Source organism: Salvelinus fontinalis, chromosome 30 (assembly GCF_029448725.1).
Source record: "Salvelinus fontinalis isolate EN_2023a chromosome 30, ASM2944872v1, whole genome shotgun sequence".
NCBI lineage: Eukaryota > Metazoa > Chordata > Actinopteri > Salmoniformes > Salmonidae > Salvelinus > Salvelinus fontinalis.
This window is the reverse complement of record NC_074694.1, coordinates 23,152,915-23,173,072: the sequence shown is the minus strand read 5'-3', so window position 1 is coordinate 23,173,072 and position 20,158 is coordinate 23,152,915. Positions and strand designations below refer to the sequence as shown.

At 41.5% G+C, this 20,158-nt stretch overlaps 2 protein-coding genes across 2 annotated transcripts in view; one reads left to right on the top strand and one right to left on the bottom strand.

The window, feature by feature from the left end:
• Positions 1 to 7: 7 nt before the first annotated feature.
• On the bottom strand, positions 8 to 5,961 carry agt (angiotensinogen). The gene is made up of 5 exons (XM_055890072.1): positions 5,855 to 5,961; positions 2,679 to 3,488; positions 2,265 to 2,538; positions 1,399 to 1,555; positions 8 to 1,144 (listed from the first exon to the last, which is right to left on the bottom strand). The coding sequence occupies exons 2-5, from the start codon at positions 3,448 to 3,450 to the stop codon at positions 968 to 970; spliced, it is 1,380 nt and encodes a 459-aa protein (XP_055746047.1). The 5' UTR covers positions 3,451 to 3,488; positions 5,855 to 5,961; the 3' UTR covers positions 8 to 967.
• A 10,365-nt stretch (positions 5,962 to 16,326) lies between these two features.
• The window catches only part of phactr2 (phosphatase and actin regulator 2), a 56,022-nt gene continuing 52,190 nt past the window's right edge, over positions 16,327 to 20,158 (top strand). Inside the window, exon 1 of the mRNA XM_055890067.1 lies at positions 16,327 to 16,430. Coding sequence (XP_055746042.1) covers positions 16,418 to 16,430 — 13 coding nt within the window. The 5' untranslated portion in view covers positions 16,327 to 16,417. The remainder of the gene's footprint in view (positions 16,431 to 20,158) is intronic.

The following is a 20,158-nucleotide window of genomic DNA, read 5'->3' as shown; positions in this document are numbered from 1 at the left end:
AACAATGTAGAGAAACAATGTTTTATTCATGCAATCACAAATCGCAACAAAACAAACTCTTAGCATAATAGAATATACAAATTCAGACCTTTCAATAATCCTATCAACCATGTCTACCTTTATCATAGCAAACAGTAAGTACATTGCTGTAATTCTACAATGTATATTAGACACAAAGATCTGCATAATGTTAGATATAGGTGTCAGAGGAAGGCCCTAAAAATTGTCAAAAGACTCCAGCCATCCTAGTCATAGACTGTTCTCTCTGCTACCACACGGCAAGCGGTACCGGAGTGCCAAGTCTAGGTCCAAGAGGCTTCTAAACAGCTTCTGCCCATAAGACTCCTGAAGACTCCTGAACAGCTAATCAAATCTGGCTACCCAGACTATTTGCACCCCCCCCCCCCCTCCCCCATGCTGCTGCTACTCTGTTATTATCTGTGCATAGTCACTTTAATAACTCTACCTACATGTACATAATTACCTCAGTTACCTCGACACCGGTGCCCCCCGCAAATTGACTCTGTACCGGTACCCCCTGTATATAGCCTCTCAATTGTTATTTACTGCTGCTCTTTAATTACTTGTTATTCTTATCTCTTACTTTTTTAGGGATTTTAAAACTGCATTGTTGGTTAAGGGCTGGTAAGTAAGCATTTCACTGTAAGGTCTACACCTTACACCTGTGGTATTCGGCGCATGTGACAAATACAATTTGATTTGATTTGAATGTGCTCTATGTGAATAGATTACAGCTTAATACAGCGTAATATTGTGTTTTTTCACAAACATGATACATGATGTATACATAAGTTCTTAACTCCTGGAATAAATTATCATACTAGTAAGGGAACATGCAATATTGCATTGATCTGTCAGTACAAACCCACAAGTCTGCTGATCCAGGAGGCTTTCATGTGCATTCTTCTGCAGTTGGTCACAGATTTGTTATGTTGATGTAGAAGCCCTAAAGAGTCGGGTTTCTTATTTTTCCCAGCATGAGAATGGCATTGGAGTTTCCCTCTACAATAGCGAAGAAGAAGGGCCTGTTGACAGTGAATTTGAGGGGAACCCCTTCATCTTTGGTCTTGTCTTGACTCTCAGCACCACCTTCAGACATCTCAAACATGACTTTGTTGAACACCTGGAAGAGATGCACTACTACAATGAGCTCCAAGTCACCATTAGATTCAAAAAAATTATTGCAAAAGAATATAGGAGTACTAGAGTACCAACAGTTTCTTCCCCCATTCTCTCTTTTGTCTATTTGCATTCACCACACATAGTAGGCTGCGATTTGTAAAGGTACTGTTTAGTTTAGTATCTGCTCCCTATCACAGGTTTATGTAAACATATTTTTGTTGTTCCTATACCACTAAGGGGAAATCTAGATCTTACCTTATCAACACTGAACGGCTTCTTACTGCTGAGTCTCCCAAACTCAGCATCTGAACCCAGCAGGCTTTTCTCAATCTCAGCTGCCATGTCAAAGAGCAATGACCTTAGGTCAGTCAAGGCTGTCATGGAGAACTTGGGCAGAGACAGTTCCAGGAACCTACAGGGAAAACAACAGACCAGTTTGCACAGTGCTTATTTATGTCCCTATTCCTGATAGCTGCTACAGTACATGTTCCATTAAAGCTGGAATCCTTATTTGCCTCATCCTTTTTTGCACTTATAAATTAATGATATCTTTATACCCATTGATTCTTGAAGAATATAACTTATAAATGCCTCATGAGCTTAGTTCAACTGTCATACCCCATCAGAATCCAAAATATAAGCTTGTTTTACTCCATTGTTTGCAAACAATGTAATTGTAAACAAACACTGTATGGCCTCAAAACTTGGTTAAAATTATAATGTTGATATAATGGATGGCCAGTCCTTGCATCCATAGGCTCTGTCTTTGAATTTGAGAGTGGTTACATTTTTCCAGGCCCATACTTCTGCTTTTTACCAAAACACAGGTGGGGTGACGGCTTTGTTATTGTTTCAATTAAGGATTCTACTTTTAAGATAGCTTACTATTGATTGATTGATTTGTCTTTCCACAAATCTTTGTGGCGCAAAGTGTGAAGTGGTGTCAGTTGTCAAAAAATAGATATTCTCCTCGGGACAGAAATATATTGAGCTCCAATATTTCAGTAATAGTTATCAATGTTTTATCAATGCACATAATACAGCACTTGTAGGTGTCATCATAGGTAACATAAATCTGTCAGAAACATTGCAAGATGTAGCTCAGATATTTTCTGACTTACCCCTCCTTCAGATGCCTGTGCCAGCCAGAGATGATGTCTGACTGTAGTCGAGACTCCATGTCATGAAGGCTGCTCCCCTCGTGAGGCAGCACCACCAGCATGTAGGCCCGTTTGCTCAGAGATAGTTTCACCACGGTGCACTTCCTGTCCTTATCATTCAGGTACTTGTAGGTGCCTGTGTGGGTCATGAGAGGGACCATGACAGTTGTTGTCGCATCAACCTTGAACTCCTGCATGGTAGTTTTCTCTGTCTGGAACGCCTTCCTCCAGTTGCCTGAAAAAGGGAAAAATAGCTTGTTTGTTGTTTATGATGTGGATTTTGTAGAATTGTTTTTGTCTTGCTGCTGCAATATTTTGACACTGCTATTGTACTGTATGTGTTTTTTGGCTTGTGTGAAAACTATGAGTGCTTACCTTTGAAATGGACAGAGCTGACAAACAGTAGATCTGTGGTTGAGCTTAGGTCCTTGAACAGGCTCATGATTTTCCTGTCTGATGTCTTCTGGATGAAGTTGTTGACCTGGGTCTCAGCTTCCTGGGGTTGGGAGAAATCCACTGCTCTGATGTACGAGGCATCAGAGAAGTCCTGGGTGCCTTGGACAAAGTCCTTCGAGAGGTCAGCGCCCTTGCGAGCAAAGGCCCACACACGAGTGTTGATCTCATCCTTGGGCCCATCCACCAGGGAATTGATGTCCTGCAGAGTGCGAAGAACATTGTGGCCGTCCACTAGGGAGACACAGTCGTCTCTGTCCGTGTCCCTGTTCAGGCCCAGCAGCTGCTGGTAAGGGATGGCTGTTTTTTTGGAGGCCCCAAGGTACAAGGTGACCAGAGAGCCAAAGGTGTTCATGGGCGAGAGCAAGGTGTTGGAGTCCTTTTGCTTGCTGCTCAGAGCCTTGTACATCCGGAGGCCCAGAGAGTTGAGCAGCTCTGCCAGTACAGCAGTGCGCTGAGTGACGTTCTGTTTCAGTCTGTCAGTGCTTGAGAAGTCTCGAGTGTCAGGCACCACACTGTCATTGTTAATGGGGGTCAACGGGACAGTCTCCAGTGGTTTGGTCACTTCGGTTTTGATGGTCTCACAGCTGACGTTCTCAGAGGCAAAGAGGTTAAACGGGTGGACATATACACGGTTCGCTAGGCCTACTGAGAGGCAGGAGAGCAGAAGGAGAGGGCAAAATATGTGACGCATGTTCCGCCTTTTTGGACAGAAATTTCCTTTGAATTTTTCTGTGAAGAGATAGAAAAGGGTCATAGGGTTAATTCTGTCAGTGCCTGTTACTATTTCAAGCCATGACTTTGTTATCAATGTTTACCATCTCAAATCATGATTGGCTGCCTGGAACATTGAGCTGAGGTCACTTGTCTAGAACACCTCCCCCGCAGGTCAGAACACCAGATAGCATATGAACACGTCATAAGCCATTAAAAACATGTTTAGAAGGACAGGAAATTAGCTTTAAAATTGCACCATTTTCTCTCAGCCTCATGACAAAATGTTTAGAATAGCAGGAAATTAGCTCTAAACAGAAAAAGTTTCTCTCAGCCTCATGGCAAATAGTTTAGAATAGCTGGAAATTAGTTCTAAACAGAAACATTTTCTCTTAGCCTCATGGCAAAATGCGGGCTTGCTTTGACCTTGCGGGGGTCTAAGCGTAGGGCAGCGAAACTGCACTACGCCACTGGCTGAGGTCTGTCTGTCAAGGATTGATTTATTTTTACTTTATCTGTCCTTTTCTTTTTGGATAGTGAATGGGATGCTGGCTCGCCTTCAGCTGCAGAGGTCAGTGGGTTAGAGGTTAGGCCATAGCAAGTACATAGGGAACTGACCACAAAGAAAAACAGCTTAGCCACTATCCAAACATACGTCCAACCCTAAATTCTGATTATATAGATCTGCTAAGTAATATCTAGGCATAGACAACTCTTACATCCCAGTAAGCAAAATTACATTGAAAATATATTTATTGTAGGTTCTGAATGAAAGGTGGAAATACATAAGAATATTTTCCGTGCGTTGAAAATATGTATTTTCCAGACATTGAAAGGAAATTTTCTGGACGTTGAAAATATGTATTTTCCGGCCGTTAAGTTCAGGTTCATTTTCGGTTCCGATCAAAGTTGAAAATACGTATTTTCCAGACGTTGAAATCAGGTTCATTTTCGGTTCTAAATGAAAGTTGAAAATAAATAATTTACAGACTGGATTCTATGGCCAAATTTTAACTACACATACATTCTCAATAAGTAAGCATTATATCACAATAATATTTGTTCTATCCATGTAACATTCAACTGAAGATTTGCTCCCATCTATCACATGCATTTACGTTGCATTTTTTAAAGCTTTTAAAACTGGTGGCAATGATGTTCAACATAGTCCAACCTATAGAGTAAACCAACAGACCACTTCAACTACAATAACACTCTCAGTAACGGTTACAGAAATATATTTTTTATTTCTATGACTGTGATATGTTGTTGTTTATCTACCTGTTGTTTATCTAGAGCACAGTAGAGTACAGTACAGTACAGTTAAATTCAGTAGAGTACAGCACAGTTTAGTTCAGTAGAGTACATTAAAGTAAAATAGGGTACAATATAGTACATTATACTGCTCTATACTCTACTGTGCTGAACTATACTTTACTGTACTGTACTCTACTGTGCTCTACTGTATTGTACTGCACTCTACTGTACTGTAGTATGCTCTACTTTTATTTACTGTAATGTACTCTGCTGTGCTCTACTGTACTGTACTGTGCTGTCCAAACTTGTGAAACATAGACGTCTATGTTTGGTCCAAATATAGGCCGGTCCGGACCGGCCATGATTTCAACATCCACCAAGGTCTGGTCCGGACCGGCCTATATTTGGGCTAAACATAGATGTCTATAATCGGTCAAATTTGATCCGGTCCGGGCGTGAACAAATCAGAACCAAACATAGACGTCTAAGTTTGGGCCAAATTATGTCTGGTACGGACTGGACCAAACAAAAGACGTCGGCGTCAGTCCATGCTAAGTGGGATAGGCCTACTTATCCATAAATACCACTTTTTTCAAATGATCACACCACTCCATATTGTTACTTAAACATAGCCAATGAAATGTACTTTATTCTTTGTGTTGGATGACTACCAAATGATGAGAGTTCTGGAAGTACAGAGCAAACACAAGAGCCTCCTCTTTCTGGGAATACATGGCCTGGATTAATGATTAAGTTTACAGTAAGCAAAGATCATTAAAGGTCATTAAAAAAAAACAGCAGAAATTTTATTTTTCGTACACTATGTTTGAATGCTTCCCTTCTCCGTCCCTTTTCTTTAACAAGGTACACAATACGTTTCCAACAAATACAGTATTGTATGGTAAAACCCAGAAGTGTTGCTAGAGTAAATCTCCTTGTTTTAATTTAAAACTTGAAGACATTCCCTATCTTGATAAACAGGTCAATATTTTTTACAAAGATTTTTAAGACAAATCCTATTCCCTCTCTCATGTCTCCTGAATCACAACTTTTTGACACACTATAAACTCAAATACTGTACTTCTGTACAAGTACATTGAAAGTAAATTGAGAAAGCTTTGCCTTACCTTGTGATGGCTTGCTATTGCTGTAGCCTAACTGAGGTCAGCAGTGGACTTGCTGTCTGTCTTAAAAAACGAATAGCTCTGAACCCCTGAGTTACTCATTAACCAGACCATTGCGTCACTGAGTATTCTGTGATGTTCCAGAGTGGCTTTTGTACTTGCTGATAAATAAATTGGTCAGAGCAGAAGACCACCCTGTTGTCCTTGTGCCCAATGTATTTACTCTGAACATGATGCAAGCAGTGGTTTGTGGGATTAACTGACTTTCACAAGAGGAAACCAGGAAATTGTGTCAGACAGGTTTTCCATCTCTTGGGTTGGAATCACAAAGTGTGTAAGAAAAATACAATGTGTTTGTGTATGTTTGTGGGAGGGTGAGTGTTATTGATAAATTCCACAAGTTTTTGGTGCATTGCAGCAAACCTTTATAGGAAAAGGTCAACATTATAGTTTGGCTGCACCCTCTGAACATCTGTTGTTCTTACATCACACAATATGATAACACTTTGTTGTCAGCGCCCTGAATAAGGTTTATATCACACATTTTATTTATAGATATAATAAATGATAATGTCAGTTTATGTCAACCACTACATGCTATGCATTACTTGTAAAGAATGTGTTACGTACACTGAGTATACCAAACATTAGGAACACTTTTGCCCTCAGAACAGCCTCAACTCATCAGGGCATGGACTCTACAAGGTGTCGAAAGTGTTCCACAGGGATGCTGGCCCATGTTGACTCCAATGCTTCCCACAGTTATGTCAAGTTGGCTGGATGTCCTTTGGGTGGTGGACCATTTTTGATACACACGGGAAACTGTTCAACGTGAAAAACCCAGCACCCTGTTCAAAGGCACTTAAATGTTTTATCTTGCCCAATGGTGGATTATGCTAATCGTTTATGGTGGATTATGTTTTTGTCTTTATCATTCATCTAGATATTATTACTCTGAACATGCATTTACATAAATATTCACACCCCTGAGTCAATACTTTGTAGAATCACTTTTAGGGATTACAGCTCCATGGGTAAGTCTCTAAGAGCTTTCTACACCTGGATTGTGCAACATTTGCCCATTATTCTTTTAAAAATTCTTCAAGCTCTACCAAATTGATTCTTATCATTGCTAGACAACCATTTTCAGGTTTTGCCATAGATTGTCAAGTAGATTAAGGTCAATAACCTAAAACACAAGGCCACTCAGGAACATTCACTGTCTTCTTGGTAAGCAACTCCAGTGTAGATTTGGCCTTGTGTTTTAGGTTATTGTCCTGCTGAAAGGTGAATTAATCTCCCAGTGTCTGGTGGAAGGCAGATTGAACCATGTTTCCCAGGATTTTTTCCCAGGATTTTGCCTGTTCTAAGCTCTATTCTGTTTATTTTATCCCCCCCCCCCCCCCCAAATTGCTGATGATAAGCATACCCTTAACGTGATACAGACACCACCATGCTTGAAGATATGAAGAGTGGAACTTAATGATGTTTTGTGTTGGACTTGCCCCAAACAAAACGTTTTGTATTCAGTACATAAAGTTAATTTCTTTACCACATTTTTTGTACTTTTACTTTATTGCCTTGTTGCAAACAGGATGCGTGTTTTGGAATATTTTTATTCTGTACAGGCTTCCTTCTTTTCACTCTGTCAATAAGGTTAGTATTGTGGAGAAACTACAATGTTGTTGATCCATCCTCAGTTTTCTCCTATCACAGCCATTAAACTCTGTAACTGTTTTAAAGTCACCATTGGCCTCATGGTGAAATCCCTGAGCGGTTTCCTTCCTCTTCGGCAACTGAGTTAGGAAGGACGCCTGTATCTTTGTACTGACTGGGTGTATTGATCAAATAAAATAAAATGTTATTGGTCACATACACATGTTTAGCAGATGTTAATGCGAGTGTAGCGAAATTGTTGTGCTTCTAGTTCCGACAGTGCAGTAATATCTAACAAGTAATCTAACAATTCCAAAACAACTACCTAGTACACACAAATCTAAAGGGATGGAATAAGAACATGTACATATAAATATATGGATGAGCGATGACCGAGCAGCATAGGCAAGATGCAATAGATGGTATAAGATACAGTATATACATATGAGATGAGTAATGTAAGATATGTAAACATTATGAAAGTGGCATTATTTAAAGTGACTAGTTATCCATTTATTAAAGTGGCCATTGATTTGAGTCTGTATGTAGTCAGTCTGATGGCCTTGAGATAGAAGCTATTTTTCAGTCTCTCAGTCCCAGCTTTGATGCACCTGTACTGACCTCGCCTTTTGGATGGTAGCGGGGTGAACAGGCAGTAGCTTTGGTGGTTGTTGTCCGTGATGATCTGTTTGGCCTTCCTGTGAGATCGGGTGCTGTAGGTGTCCTGGAGGGCAGGTAGTTTGACCCCGGTGATGCGTTGTGCTGACCGCACCACCCTCTGGAGAGCCTTGCAGTTGTATTTATATTTATTGCTTTTAAATCTTTTTAATGAATTTTATCTTATTAACACTTTGTTCTAGCCAGCTATTTGTGTAGGTAGCTATAAAGTAAACACAATGATAGCCCACCCATTTGGGAGCCAGGCTGACCCACTGAGGAGCCAGGCCCAGCCCATCATAAAGAGGTTTTCTACACAAAAGCACTTTATTACAGACAGAAATACTCCCCCCCCCCCCCCCCCCCCCCCCCTACGTGGTCTGCGGTTGTGAGGCAGGAAAGGACGTACTGCCAAATTCTCAAAAATGATGTTGGAGGCGGCTTGTGGTAGAGAAATTAACATTCAATTCTCTGGACATTCCTGCAGTCAGCATGCCAATTGCATGCTCCCTCAAAACTTGAGACATCTGTGGCATTGTGTTGATTGACAAAACTGCACATTTTAGAGTGGCCTTTTATTTTCCCCAGCACAAGGTGCACCTGTGTAATGATCATGCTGTTTAATCAGCTTATTGATATGCCACACCTGTCAGGTGAATGGATTATGTTGACAAAGGACGAAATGCTCACTAACAGCGATGTTAAAAACAATCTGCACAAAATTTGAGATAAATAACATTTGTATCCGTATGGAATATTTATTTTATTTCAGCTCATGAAAAAAGGGACTAGCACTTTACATGTTGTCTTTATATTTTTGTTCAGTGTAGTTTTGCTTGCTGAAATTGAAGTAATTATTTATTTTAGTCAAATGAAAAAGATAGAGTTTAATGAACAACACTGAAATGGGTTACAAGGTTGTACCACAGATGAAAGGGGAGTTAGTTAAAAGTATCTTTGGAAGAAATTGAATGGCAGGTCTTGACCTGCAGAGAATTTATTTTTATTCCTACAACAGTTTTTGAATACATTAGGCTACACATCTCCCTTATCAAATGAGGATATACAGTCATTTTTGATTGTGGGTTTATTATTATATTTCAAAAGAACATTTTAAAAGGCCTCTGATGCTCCCCATTATAATTTCAGTCAAAAACTTAACTGTTCAACACACCTCCATTTGTATTTTTTTTCTAATATAGGCCTAGATGTAAAAAGTCCAACAATTGACGATTTGTTGTTTGCTGATTAACACTCTATCATGAATTAATTATAATTTACCTCATGTTTTTCAATGAATTGATGTAGTTGATGTCATGAACTGACAATGACAAAGACAGCATCATGAGATCATGTTGCCATGAGAGAAGTTGCTGAGGCCCCTTCCCTAGAAAGACCCTTACACTGAACTAAGTGGCCCAATGCTGCAGTGGTTTCCTGTTGTCATTTCTGCAGTGCACAGACCTTTAGTGACATAATACATCTAGTCTTTATGGAGCTGTGTTCCTCTGAGGCTCTGGTGAGAATGGGCTGTTAATCGTCAGAGTAACAGCCTTGTTACTTATTCCAGCACAGAGTATTATGTTTGTTTTCTATTATTTCTCTTTTTTTCTCTGCATTGTTGGGAAGGGCCCGTAAGCAAGCATTTAAATGTTAGTCGACTACACCTGTTGTTTACGAAGCATGTGACAATTTGATTTAATTTGAGATGGTTAGGGAAGACAGACTTTGTTTGTGAGATATTCCATAAAGTTCAGAAGAGCAGTATGAACACCATATCTGTTTTATTTCTTGATTTAACCCACACAGGTGTGACAATGTTTATATATTTCACAAGACCATTGATGTGGTCATAATGTTCTCACACAGTACGTGCGTACAATGTCAAGGCTTTTTTATTTTATCAACAGGAAAAGGCAATATCACCCCCAATAGCAACCCCTACAAAAATGGCCATTAATTATAATCCACATAATAATTTATATTTCCTGTTTCTGCAGGATTATTTTCCTGCTGTAGCAGACTGGCTAACATTTTGATCCTATACCTGTAGAGTAACAGCAGGAAATGCTGGATGTTGTCTGGGAGATGTGGTAGTTTCTGAAAAAGCCACAAGAGGGGGAAAAGCTCCTTCTGTTTGAGTTAACTGCCTGTGTCTGTTGTATCTGAAATGTATCTCAAACAGTGGAGGCTGCTGAGGGGAGGATGGCTCATAATAATGGCCAGAATGGAGTGGATGGAATGGTATCAAACACGTCATGTGTTTGATACCATTCCATTCCAGACATTATTATGAGTCTTCCTCCCCTTAGCAGCCTCCACTGATCTCAAGCCAACATGTCAGCAGGCAGCCTAGCGGTGAAGAGCATTGGGCCAGTAACTGAAAGGTCACTGGTTAGAATCCCAGAGTTGACTAGGTGAAAATCTGCTGATGTACCCTTGAGTAAGGCACTTAACCCTAATTGCTCATGTTAGTCGCTCTGGATAAGAGTGTCTACTAAATGACAAAAATATATTTGTATAATTTATTCAATAAGAATGATTCATCTAACACTGTTGTGGTCTTCTTATACACATAATAGTACAAGGCCACACATCACCACAATACATGTCTACTTAGAAATAATAGACTGTTCCTCCTTACACTCAATTAGTCATGTAATTAGTCATGTAATTATACGGTCAGGAAGGCAGGAGGTGTAGCACGCTGTGCACATTGTGCTCTTTTTGTACAATACTCCCAAAATAGACATTTAGTTTCAATTTTACACCCCAAATGACTACGCATCACACTTTCTGTGCCCTTTGCTACTGCCTATGTTTTACACAATACAGCTTTTTATGTTGTGGTAGTACTTGTGTTTTCAACATATCCAGCATTCCATTCAATCATAGCTAGGTCATTAACAATGTACATTATGTCATGTAAAAGATGCTCAGACTACATTCTGTGAGAATTTGTACTGTAGCACGCACCTTGGTTTCTTAACAGGACTAACTGGTGTGGTAATATACACTGCTCAAAAAAATAAAGGGAACACTTAAACAACACAATGTAACTCCAAGTCAATCACACTTCTGTGAAATCAAACTGTCCTCTTAGGAAGCAACACTGATTGACAATAAATTTCACATGCTGTTGTGCAAATGGAATAGACAAAAGGTGGAAATTATAGGCAATTAGCAAGACACCCCCCAAAACAGGAGTGATTCTGCAGGTGGTGACCACAGACCACTTCTCAGTTCCTATGCTTCCTGGCTGATGTTTTGGTCACTTTTGAATGCTAGCGGTGCTCTCACTCTAGTGGTAGCATGAGACGGAGTCTACAACCCACACAAGTGGCTCAGGTAGTGCAGTTCATCCAGGATGGCACATCAATGCGAACTGTGGCAAAAAGGTTTGCTGTGTCTGTCAGCGTAGTGTCCAGAGCATGCAGGCGCTACCAGGAGACAGGCCAGTACATCAGGAGACGTGGAGGAGGCCGTAGGAGGGCAACAACCCAGCAGCAGGACCGGTACCTCCGCCTTATTGCAAGGAGGTGCACTGCCAGAGCCCTGCAAAATGACCTCCAGCAGGCCACAAATGTGCATGTGTCAGCATATAGTCTCACAAGGGGTCTGAGGATCTCATCTCGGTACCTAATGGCAGTCAGGCTACCTCTGGCGAGAACATGGAGGGCTGTGCGGCCCCACAAAGAAATGCCACCCCACACCATGACTGACCCATCGCCAAACCGGTCATGCTGGAGGATGTTGCAGGCAGCAGAACATTCTCCACGGCGTCTCCAGACTCTGTCACATCTGTCACATGTGCTCATTTGCTCAGTGTGAACCTGCTTTCATCTGTGAAGAGCACAGGGCGCCAGTGGCGAATTTGCCAATCTTGGTGTTCTCTGGCAAATGCCAAACGTCCTGCACGGTGTTGGGCTGTAAGCACAACCCCCGCCTGTGGACGTCGGGCCCTCATACCACCCTCATGGAGTCTGTTTCTGACCATTTGAGCAGACACATGCACATTTGTGGCCTGCTGGAGGTCATTTTGCAGGGCGCTGGCAGTGCACCTCCTTGCACAAAGGCGGAGGTAGCGGTCCTGCTGCTGGGTTGTTGCCCTCCTACGGCCTCCTCCACGTCTCCTGATGTACTGGCCTGTCTCCTGGTAGCACCTGCATGCTCTGGACACTACGCTGACAGACACAGCAAACCTTTTTGCCACAGTTCGCATTGATGTGCCATCCTGGATGAACTGCACTACCTGAGCCACTTGTGTGGGTTGTAGACTCCGTCTCATGCTACCACTAGAGTGAGAGCACCGCCAGCATTCAAAAGTGACCAAAACATCAGCCAGGAAGCATAGGAAGAACACCATCCCAAAGTTCTCCTCCCCTAAAATGATCTTCCCTCAGCTGTTGATCATATCCGCTCATGGATTGGAGAACCTGGTTGATCCTGGTCTAATTTTTTTTTATTTTTTAAAATAAATTTTACCCCCTTTTCTCCCCAATTTTCGTGGTATCCAATCGCTAGTAATTACTATCTTGTCTCATCGCTACAACTCCCGTACGGGCTCGGGAGAGACGAAGGTCGAACGCCATGTGTCCTCCGAAGCACAACCCGACCAACCTGCACTGCTTCTTAACACAGCGCCCCTCCAACCCGGAAGCCAGCCGCACCAATGTGTCGGAGGAAACACCGTGCACCTGGCCCCCTCAGGAGTTGCTGGAGCGCGATGAGACAAGGATATCCCTACCGGCCAAACCCTCCCTAACCCGGACGACGCTAGGCCAATTGTGCGTCGCCCCACGGACCTCCCGGTCGCGGCCGGCTGCGACAGAGCCTGGGCGCGAACCCAGAGACTCTGGGTGGCGCAGTGGTCTAGGGCACTGCATCGCAGCGCTAGCTGCGCCACCCGGGAGGCCCTGGTCTAATTTGAGAGCAGATATTTATGTCCGGATCAAGTTTTTCCACTACATTCCTGTTTTATTGTCATTGTTTTCGAGTCATATCCTCATCTTGAGTTGTGACCGACACGCATAGAGTGAAGCTTCTGGGATAAAGTAGGACAAGTATTTTCACCCAACTCATTGAAGTTAAAACTTTAATATCTCTTTGTGAAGTGGTTTACAGTTGTGCCAGAGAGTCACTGTTAGACAACTTATCGGAGTTCAATCTGTTTTCAAGGGCCTGCCATTGTGAAGTGTTCAGTCTGCTGGCATAACGTTACAGTAAATTAGTCTTCTTGAGCCTGTCCCTCAGGCAGCGACATGAACAGACATCTATTCCTGGCTTTACCCCCACTAGCCTGTGGGGGAGGCAGGGAAAATGGCTCGAACATCTTCCTTGCTCAAGTTTCCAAGTGTAAAGAGCTCTCTTGAATGCAAAATTGTGGCCCTGTGAGACGGCGATGCCATGTCACAGGGCCACAAAGTGTGCGTGGGTGTCATCATTAAACACACAAAGGGTAGATTTGTAAGCTGGGTCTTATTAACATGTTTTAGGATATTACAAAACAGGGGGCAGGCAAATGGCAGGTCCAGGGCAGTCAGAGGTCGGTAATCCAAGACAGCGTCAAACAGAGACAGAACGGCAGGCAGGCTCAGGGTCAGGGCAGGCAGAATGGTCAGAACCTGGGGGACTAGAAAACAGAAACTAGAGATGCTGGAAAACGGGAGAACACGCTGGTAAGACTTGACAAGATAAGACGAACTAGCAGCAGATCAACAGAAAACGCAGATATAGTAAGTACACAGGGGAAAATGGGGGGAGTTGGGAGACACCTGGTGGGGAGTGGAGAAAGCCTTATGTTTTTCAATTGCTTATAAAAGGTTTATTTAGTTTTGCTGTCTTTACAGATATAATAATGACTCATCCTCATGGGTCAAGTTACAAAATAGTTCTGAATATCTGCATCTATGCTGCTGCCACATATCATACTTTGTTCCATGACCATGGTTTATAAGTTCCGACAGTGTGACTTAAAGTTATACAACAACCTGACTGTGCCACGTCAGTGGCTCACTGTGTTTATCATTGCTTAAAGAGCCTTGAATACAAAGTTGTTTCCGCTGTCACTGTCAAAAATACGTACAGGACTGCCATACAATTTCCTCCCACATGAGCTGACCCAATTGTCAAACAGTAACTCAGCTCAGTTAATGTCATACTTTAGGTCATTTGTTTCTGGAAGACCAACAGGACATGGAGGATATTGCCACCATGTTGCAATGATGTAACTTGTAATAATGCTGTTCACACAATAATGATTAAATACATTCAATTACCTTTTGTTGAAACACTGCTGGAAATTTAACATGGACTTTGACATTGAGAATATGCAGCTATTTCAGTAATACGGTTCAGTTGTAGCACCATTAGGGATGGGAGTATTAGCAGGGCACAAGTTGGCACCTTGTTGGGGTTTATTTTCAGTGTGTATAATTTACACAATGTCCTAAATTAGGCATCAAGCTGGTCAGGGGCAATAAAGGGCATCAAGCTGGTCAGGGGCAATAAAGGGCATCAAGCTGGTCAGGGGCAGTAAAGGGCATCAAGCTGGTCAGGGGCAGTAAAGGGCATCAAGCTGGTCAGGGGCAATAAAGGGCATCAAGCTGGTCAGGGGCAGTAAAGGGCATCAAGCTGGTCAGGGGCAGTAAAGGGCATCAAGCTGGTCAGGGGCAATAAAGGGCCAAGGACTTGGAAACTCTTTGAAGCCTTTGAGGCCTCTTCTCATGTCAACCCTGGCTTTAATGTCTGGCTTTAATGAAGGTTGCAGAGTTCCCTGGGGCGTCAGGTAGCCTAGTGGTTAGAGAGTTAGACTTGTAACCGAAAGGTTGCAAAATCGAATCCCCGAGCTGACAAGGTAAAAATCTGTCGTTCTGCCCCTGAACAAGGCAGTTAACCCACTGTTCCTAGGCCGTCATTGAAAATAAGAATTTGTTCTTAACTGACTTGCCAAGTTAAATAAAGGTAAAATTGTAATTTAAAAAAACATGGTTCTTCAGCTATTACATTACCAGGTGTTGGTTCCTGGGAGACAAGACAGGTTGTGAGTGGAATACATAAGTGGCAGTACTTGCAGTCGTTATCTTGTCAAGTATGACTCATTCCTTTTAGAACAATGTCCAATTTTAGCACTGAGCGTCAAAAAAAAATCTGAGATTTTTCACACAGTGGAGATTGGATCCCTCAAACCCACTTGTTCACCGACTTCAACCATCAAGCATCCTCACATAACTTTCCTATTTTTTCTCTGATGATTGTGATGGGTATTGACACATGGAGTCTGGGGTGCAGAGATCATCTAAAAATGTAGGTGAATAGCAGGAATGGAATTAGTCTGGCTTTAATGAAGGTTGCAGAGCTCCCTCCCACCCTCCCCCTTTCTCTCTCCTTCCCTCTATATTTCTCTCTTCCCGTGGCCTCAGGCTGCAGCTAAAAGCCCCAGTGGACAGGAAGGTTCCAGACTGGCTCAATCAGGCCCTACTAATGGAGGTAATGGTTGTTGTGTCATCCCCCTGTGCTCCCTGGGCTGCTTCATGGTCAGGTCCACTGCAGAGAGGCAGGCAGCGAGGAACGAATGTCAGAGAGCTATCTCCCTGCACAAGAGGAGAGAGGAGAGAGAGAGAGAGAGAGAGAGAGGAGAGGAGAGAGAGAGATAGAGAGAGAGAGAGAGAGAGAGAGAGAGAGAGAGAGAGAGAGAGAGAGAGAGAGAGGAGAGAAGAGAGAGAGAGAGAGAGAGAGAGAGAGAGAGAGAGAGAGAGAGAGAGAGAGAGAGAGAGAGAGAGAGAGAGAGAGAGAGAGAGAGAGGAAGAGAGAGAGAGAGAGATGAGAGAGAGAGAGAGGAGAGAGAGAGAGAGATGAGGAGAGACGAGGGAAAGAGAGAGAGATGGAGAGAGAGAGAGAGAGAGGAGAGAGGAGAGGAGAGAGACATCTCCCTGCACGAGAGAGAGGAGAGAGAGAGAGGAGAGAGAGAGAGAGAGAGAGAGACGAGAGAGAGACATCTCCCTGCACGACTGAGAGAGAGAGGAGAGAGAGAGGAGAGAGAGAGAGGAGAGAGGGAGAGAGAGAGACATCTCCCTGCACGAGAGAGAGAGAGAGAGAGAGAGAGAGAGAGAGAGAGAGAGAGAGAGAGAGAGAGAGACATCTCCCTGCACGAGAAAGAGAGAGAGAGAAATCTCCCTGCACGAGAGAGAGCGAGAGAGACGAGGAAAAGAAAGGATCTGCTTACAAGGGTGATCGCTTTCTCCTCTTCCAGTCATGGAACATGCTCGTGAGTGCCCTTTACTCTGTCTCTGTGTGTGTGTCTATGTTATTGTGTCTATTTGAGTGTGTCTGTGGGTGTGAGAGAGTTTCTTGTCTTTGTGCTTGTTGTCAAAGTTACTGTGTGTGTGTACTGTACAGTAGTTGATAGCTTTATGAGTTTCCCTCTGTGCATTCAGATCAGCTGTTCAGGGAACACAGCCAGGCAAATAGAGCCTTGCCTGTAATGTGATGGTTGTTGGTTGTTGGTTTACAGTTGTTTAAATTACTTTGTTTTTGCCTAAATTGTTTCAAAACCTTGTTTGTGTTGTAGTTATTTGATTAAAAAACGACAAAACAGACAGCCTTATCACTTTGAGAGATTACATTTAATAATATTACATGCATCATCATCACATAACTTATCATATAGTCATATCTAGTGACAGGGTATGATGACTTAGTCTTTAGTAGTGTATTACGGTCAGTCTATATTTAGTTGATGTCATTTTATATGTTTAATTACGTTTGCCACACTGTGAATGTCATAACATTTAGCCGAGTCTATTAACTCATGCCATAACTCCTGTTCAAATACAACTTGTATTGGAGAAAGTGGACTGACAAGGAGGACTAAGTACATAGATTGCCCACACAGAAATATATCAACTGCCACTATGATAATACTACAGTAGTAACAAACAATGATGTAATGTATACAAAGATGCGATACAAAGCCATTCTGCATGACTTTGTGTGTGTCTGTTATAGCTTTGTATATTTCTTTACCCATGATTTCATATGGTCCAGGTGGATTCTTAACAGTAGATTGTGCTCTTCAATATTTGTTTTACAATGCAAAACATAATATGTATTCTGTATCATACGAGGCAGGTTGTCCACATTTGCATCGCCTCAGACCACAGTGAATCAGCAATGTCATATTAATGTAGAAAACCCCAATGCTTGACAAGGCTAAAGTCATTTAAAGTGATTGATAGGATCTGCTTACTCCTTTGTTTATTTCACAAAACTCAACAAAGAGTGAAAACTGATTTCTCAACTTCCCTGTGCCATTACTAATGCTGAAAGTTTGTTTATTCTGTCACAATCAACCATACCTCAAAATGGACGTACTCCATGGTGGGAAATGTTGTACTATTTCCATTGGTTAATGATTGAATGCATTCTGACAAATGTTTGACTATTTTGTCTAGTTTCATGTTGTACTTTCAATTGAACTTTTGATTGAAAGAACTTTAGTATAGTGTGACAGCGTACGCCCTTGAAGCAACAGACCAGTCTTGGTCCAAACAACAGGACTCATTGTGGCAGTGTAACGGTTCAATCTTGGAAAGGGACCAAAGTAACTGTAATAATGGTAAAAATCAATGACACTAAGCATCAATAACCTTAGCAGCATGAAATGTCTGAACAAAGACAATTGGATTCTAATTGAGGAAGATCAGATTTCTCATTTGCTACAGGTAGTGGTGGTGATTTTTCAATAAACAAACAGTCCTACATTGTTTATTTCTGTTGTGAATGAGCAATGGGTGTGTAGACCTCTCTCTCTGGCTGAGACTGTTGTTGCTCTCCTCTCTCTCATAGTGAACCTGTACGTGATCATTAAGCCCCAATTTCTCTGCACTGTGAAATATAATGCTCTCAATTCTCTCTGCAATGAGCTATTATTAAGCAGCCTAGATTTCAAAATAAGAGCCATCCAGACCAGGGGAAATAATCTACTTACTGACAGGATGCCATGTATTGATTTGTATATCTACAACATTTAGGTGTAGGAAGTGAAGTGGGCCCGTAATGATAGATTCATGCCATCCAAACAAAGTAACAAAGTAACTGGTATCAGTTTCAATAATAGTTTGCTTGTAGAGAAGATCAAATCTAATCATGCTGTGTATAAAGTAGATCATTCTGATATGTCAATGTTAGTTTTTTTCTCAATATACCATACAGGTATATACAGTATTTGTATGTAATCACTTTTGATTTGTGTATGTGCTGAAAGGTTGAGGTTGCAGCATACTTTGAATCAAACTATGGTGCAAATTGCACATGCAAAACATAGTTACCATCCTGTCTCTACCATTGGAATTATGACTACGTGCTTGCCATTTTCATTTTTGTCTTTTAACTGTTGCCAGCTATGGAATGGAATGCCGAAATGGTATAACTTAATTCCTTTCTTAAAAACATCTATAACAGCCAATATTAGCTGGGTCCATCACATAAATTCACTTCAATGTGTACTGTACTGCCGCCGGTAATCTGAATGCACTCACTGACACTTAGCTCTGTGTGATTAGACCATAAGCAATTTGACAAACTCAACGACCATCCAATTATTTCCCAGTGCTTGATAGCGAAACTAGGCCTTTGCTTTTTGGATCTAATAGCAATTACCTGTATGGGCAAACGGTCCTGTCTGCTCCACTCAATCCTTCATGCAGAACAGGTCATATAGTATGGGACCTAACTCGATTCAGAGCACTGAATGTATCAAATTTGTTATGACATAGTTAGAAATGTTCACCATGGTTTTGCTGTCATTTTAGACAGATAGAGCCTAGGTTATATAAAAGATAGTTTACCAACACTTTGGAACACATTCCCTTTGGTACCACATTTGAGGTTAATAAATAAATAATCTAAAGGAGGAAGAACTAAAAAGCACCACTTAAACAATAATTACCTTGTATTTTTTTTGAGATTGCTGCTTAATAATGTATGACTCTTTCTCTTTTTCCTCCACATGTCGATGAGCTGTGTGCCCATTGAGCTATTTTCTCAGACATCCTGTTACAGTGCAGTTCCTTTTTTATCCTTGAGTGAGTGAGGTAGACTGTAACAATACAAAGACATACAGTCAGTATCCATTATGCTATTTCACTTCCTACTGCTGGGCCTTCTTCATAATGAATCATTAGGATAATGCTGAGCAGAAATTGGTACTAGAATAGCAAAGTAATTAGGCCATACATAATTACTTGTCAAGTATTGAAACAATATAAATGTTGTACTATTTTTAACTTAGTATTTACCCAGTGATTTGTAAAAGTAGGCTGTCCCAACATACCTATCAATACATTCAGGAACTGAATAAGTAGTGGGGCTGGCTGGGGAATAAGTGTATTAGCACTGATAGATTCATGGGGCTGTATTTGGGTTCTTGTGGAGAGGTTGATAAGTAAAGAATATACTCTTGGCCAATCAAAAATCAATTCCCTTTCATATGCACTTAGACTGCACATTGGTTATAGTCCTCAGGGATTTCCTTCCTATGCCACTGCAGGCTTTCATCTCTAGAGCAATGTTTGGTAACACTTTACTTAAAGCTGACTAGTAATGCTTTAGTACAAATGTTGGATCTTTATTTGACCAGTAGTGTCACAGCAAAATAATTCTGCAGCAACAGGATTTGAACGTTTAGTCCATAATGTTACTTGATCGGTGGTTTGGCTATTAGCTGGCCAAAATGACGCTACATGAAAATTGCAATACTGTTAATATAACTGTGTGTTAGTATCAGTGCGAGTTTTCAGAGAATATATGTAAATCACAAAGCTCATCTGAATTTCCTGCTGTGTACAAAAATTCTCAGCAACAAGAGTGATCAAATGAAGATCCTACACCTGTAATTATTATAAGCATATATATATATATTTATTTGATTTATTTAACCTTTATTTAACGAGGCAAGCCAGTTAAGAACAAATTCTTATTTTACAATGACTGCAT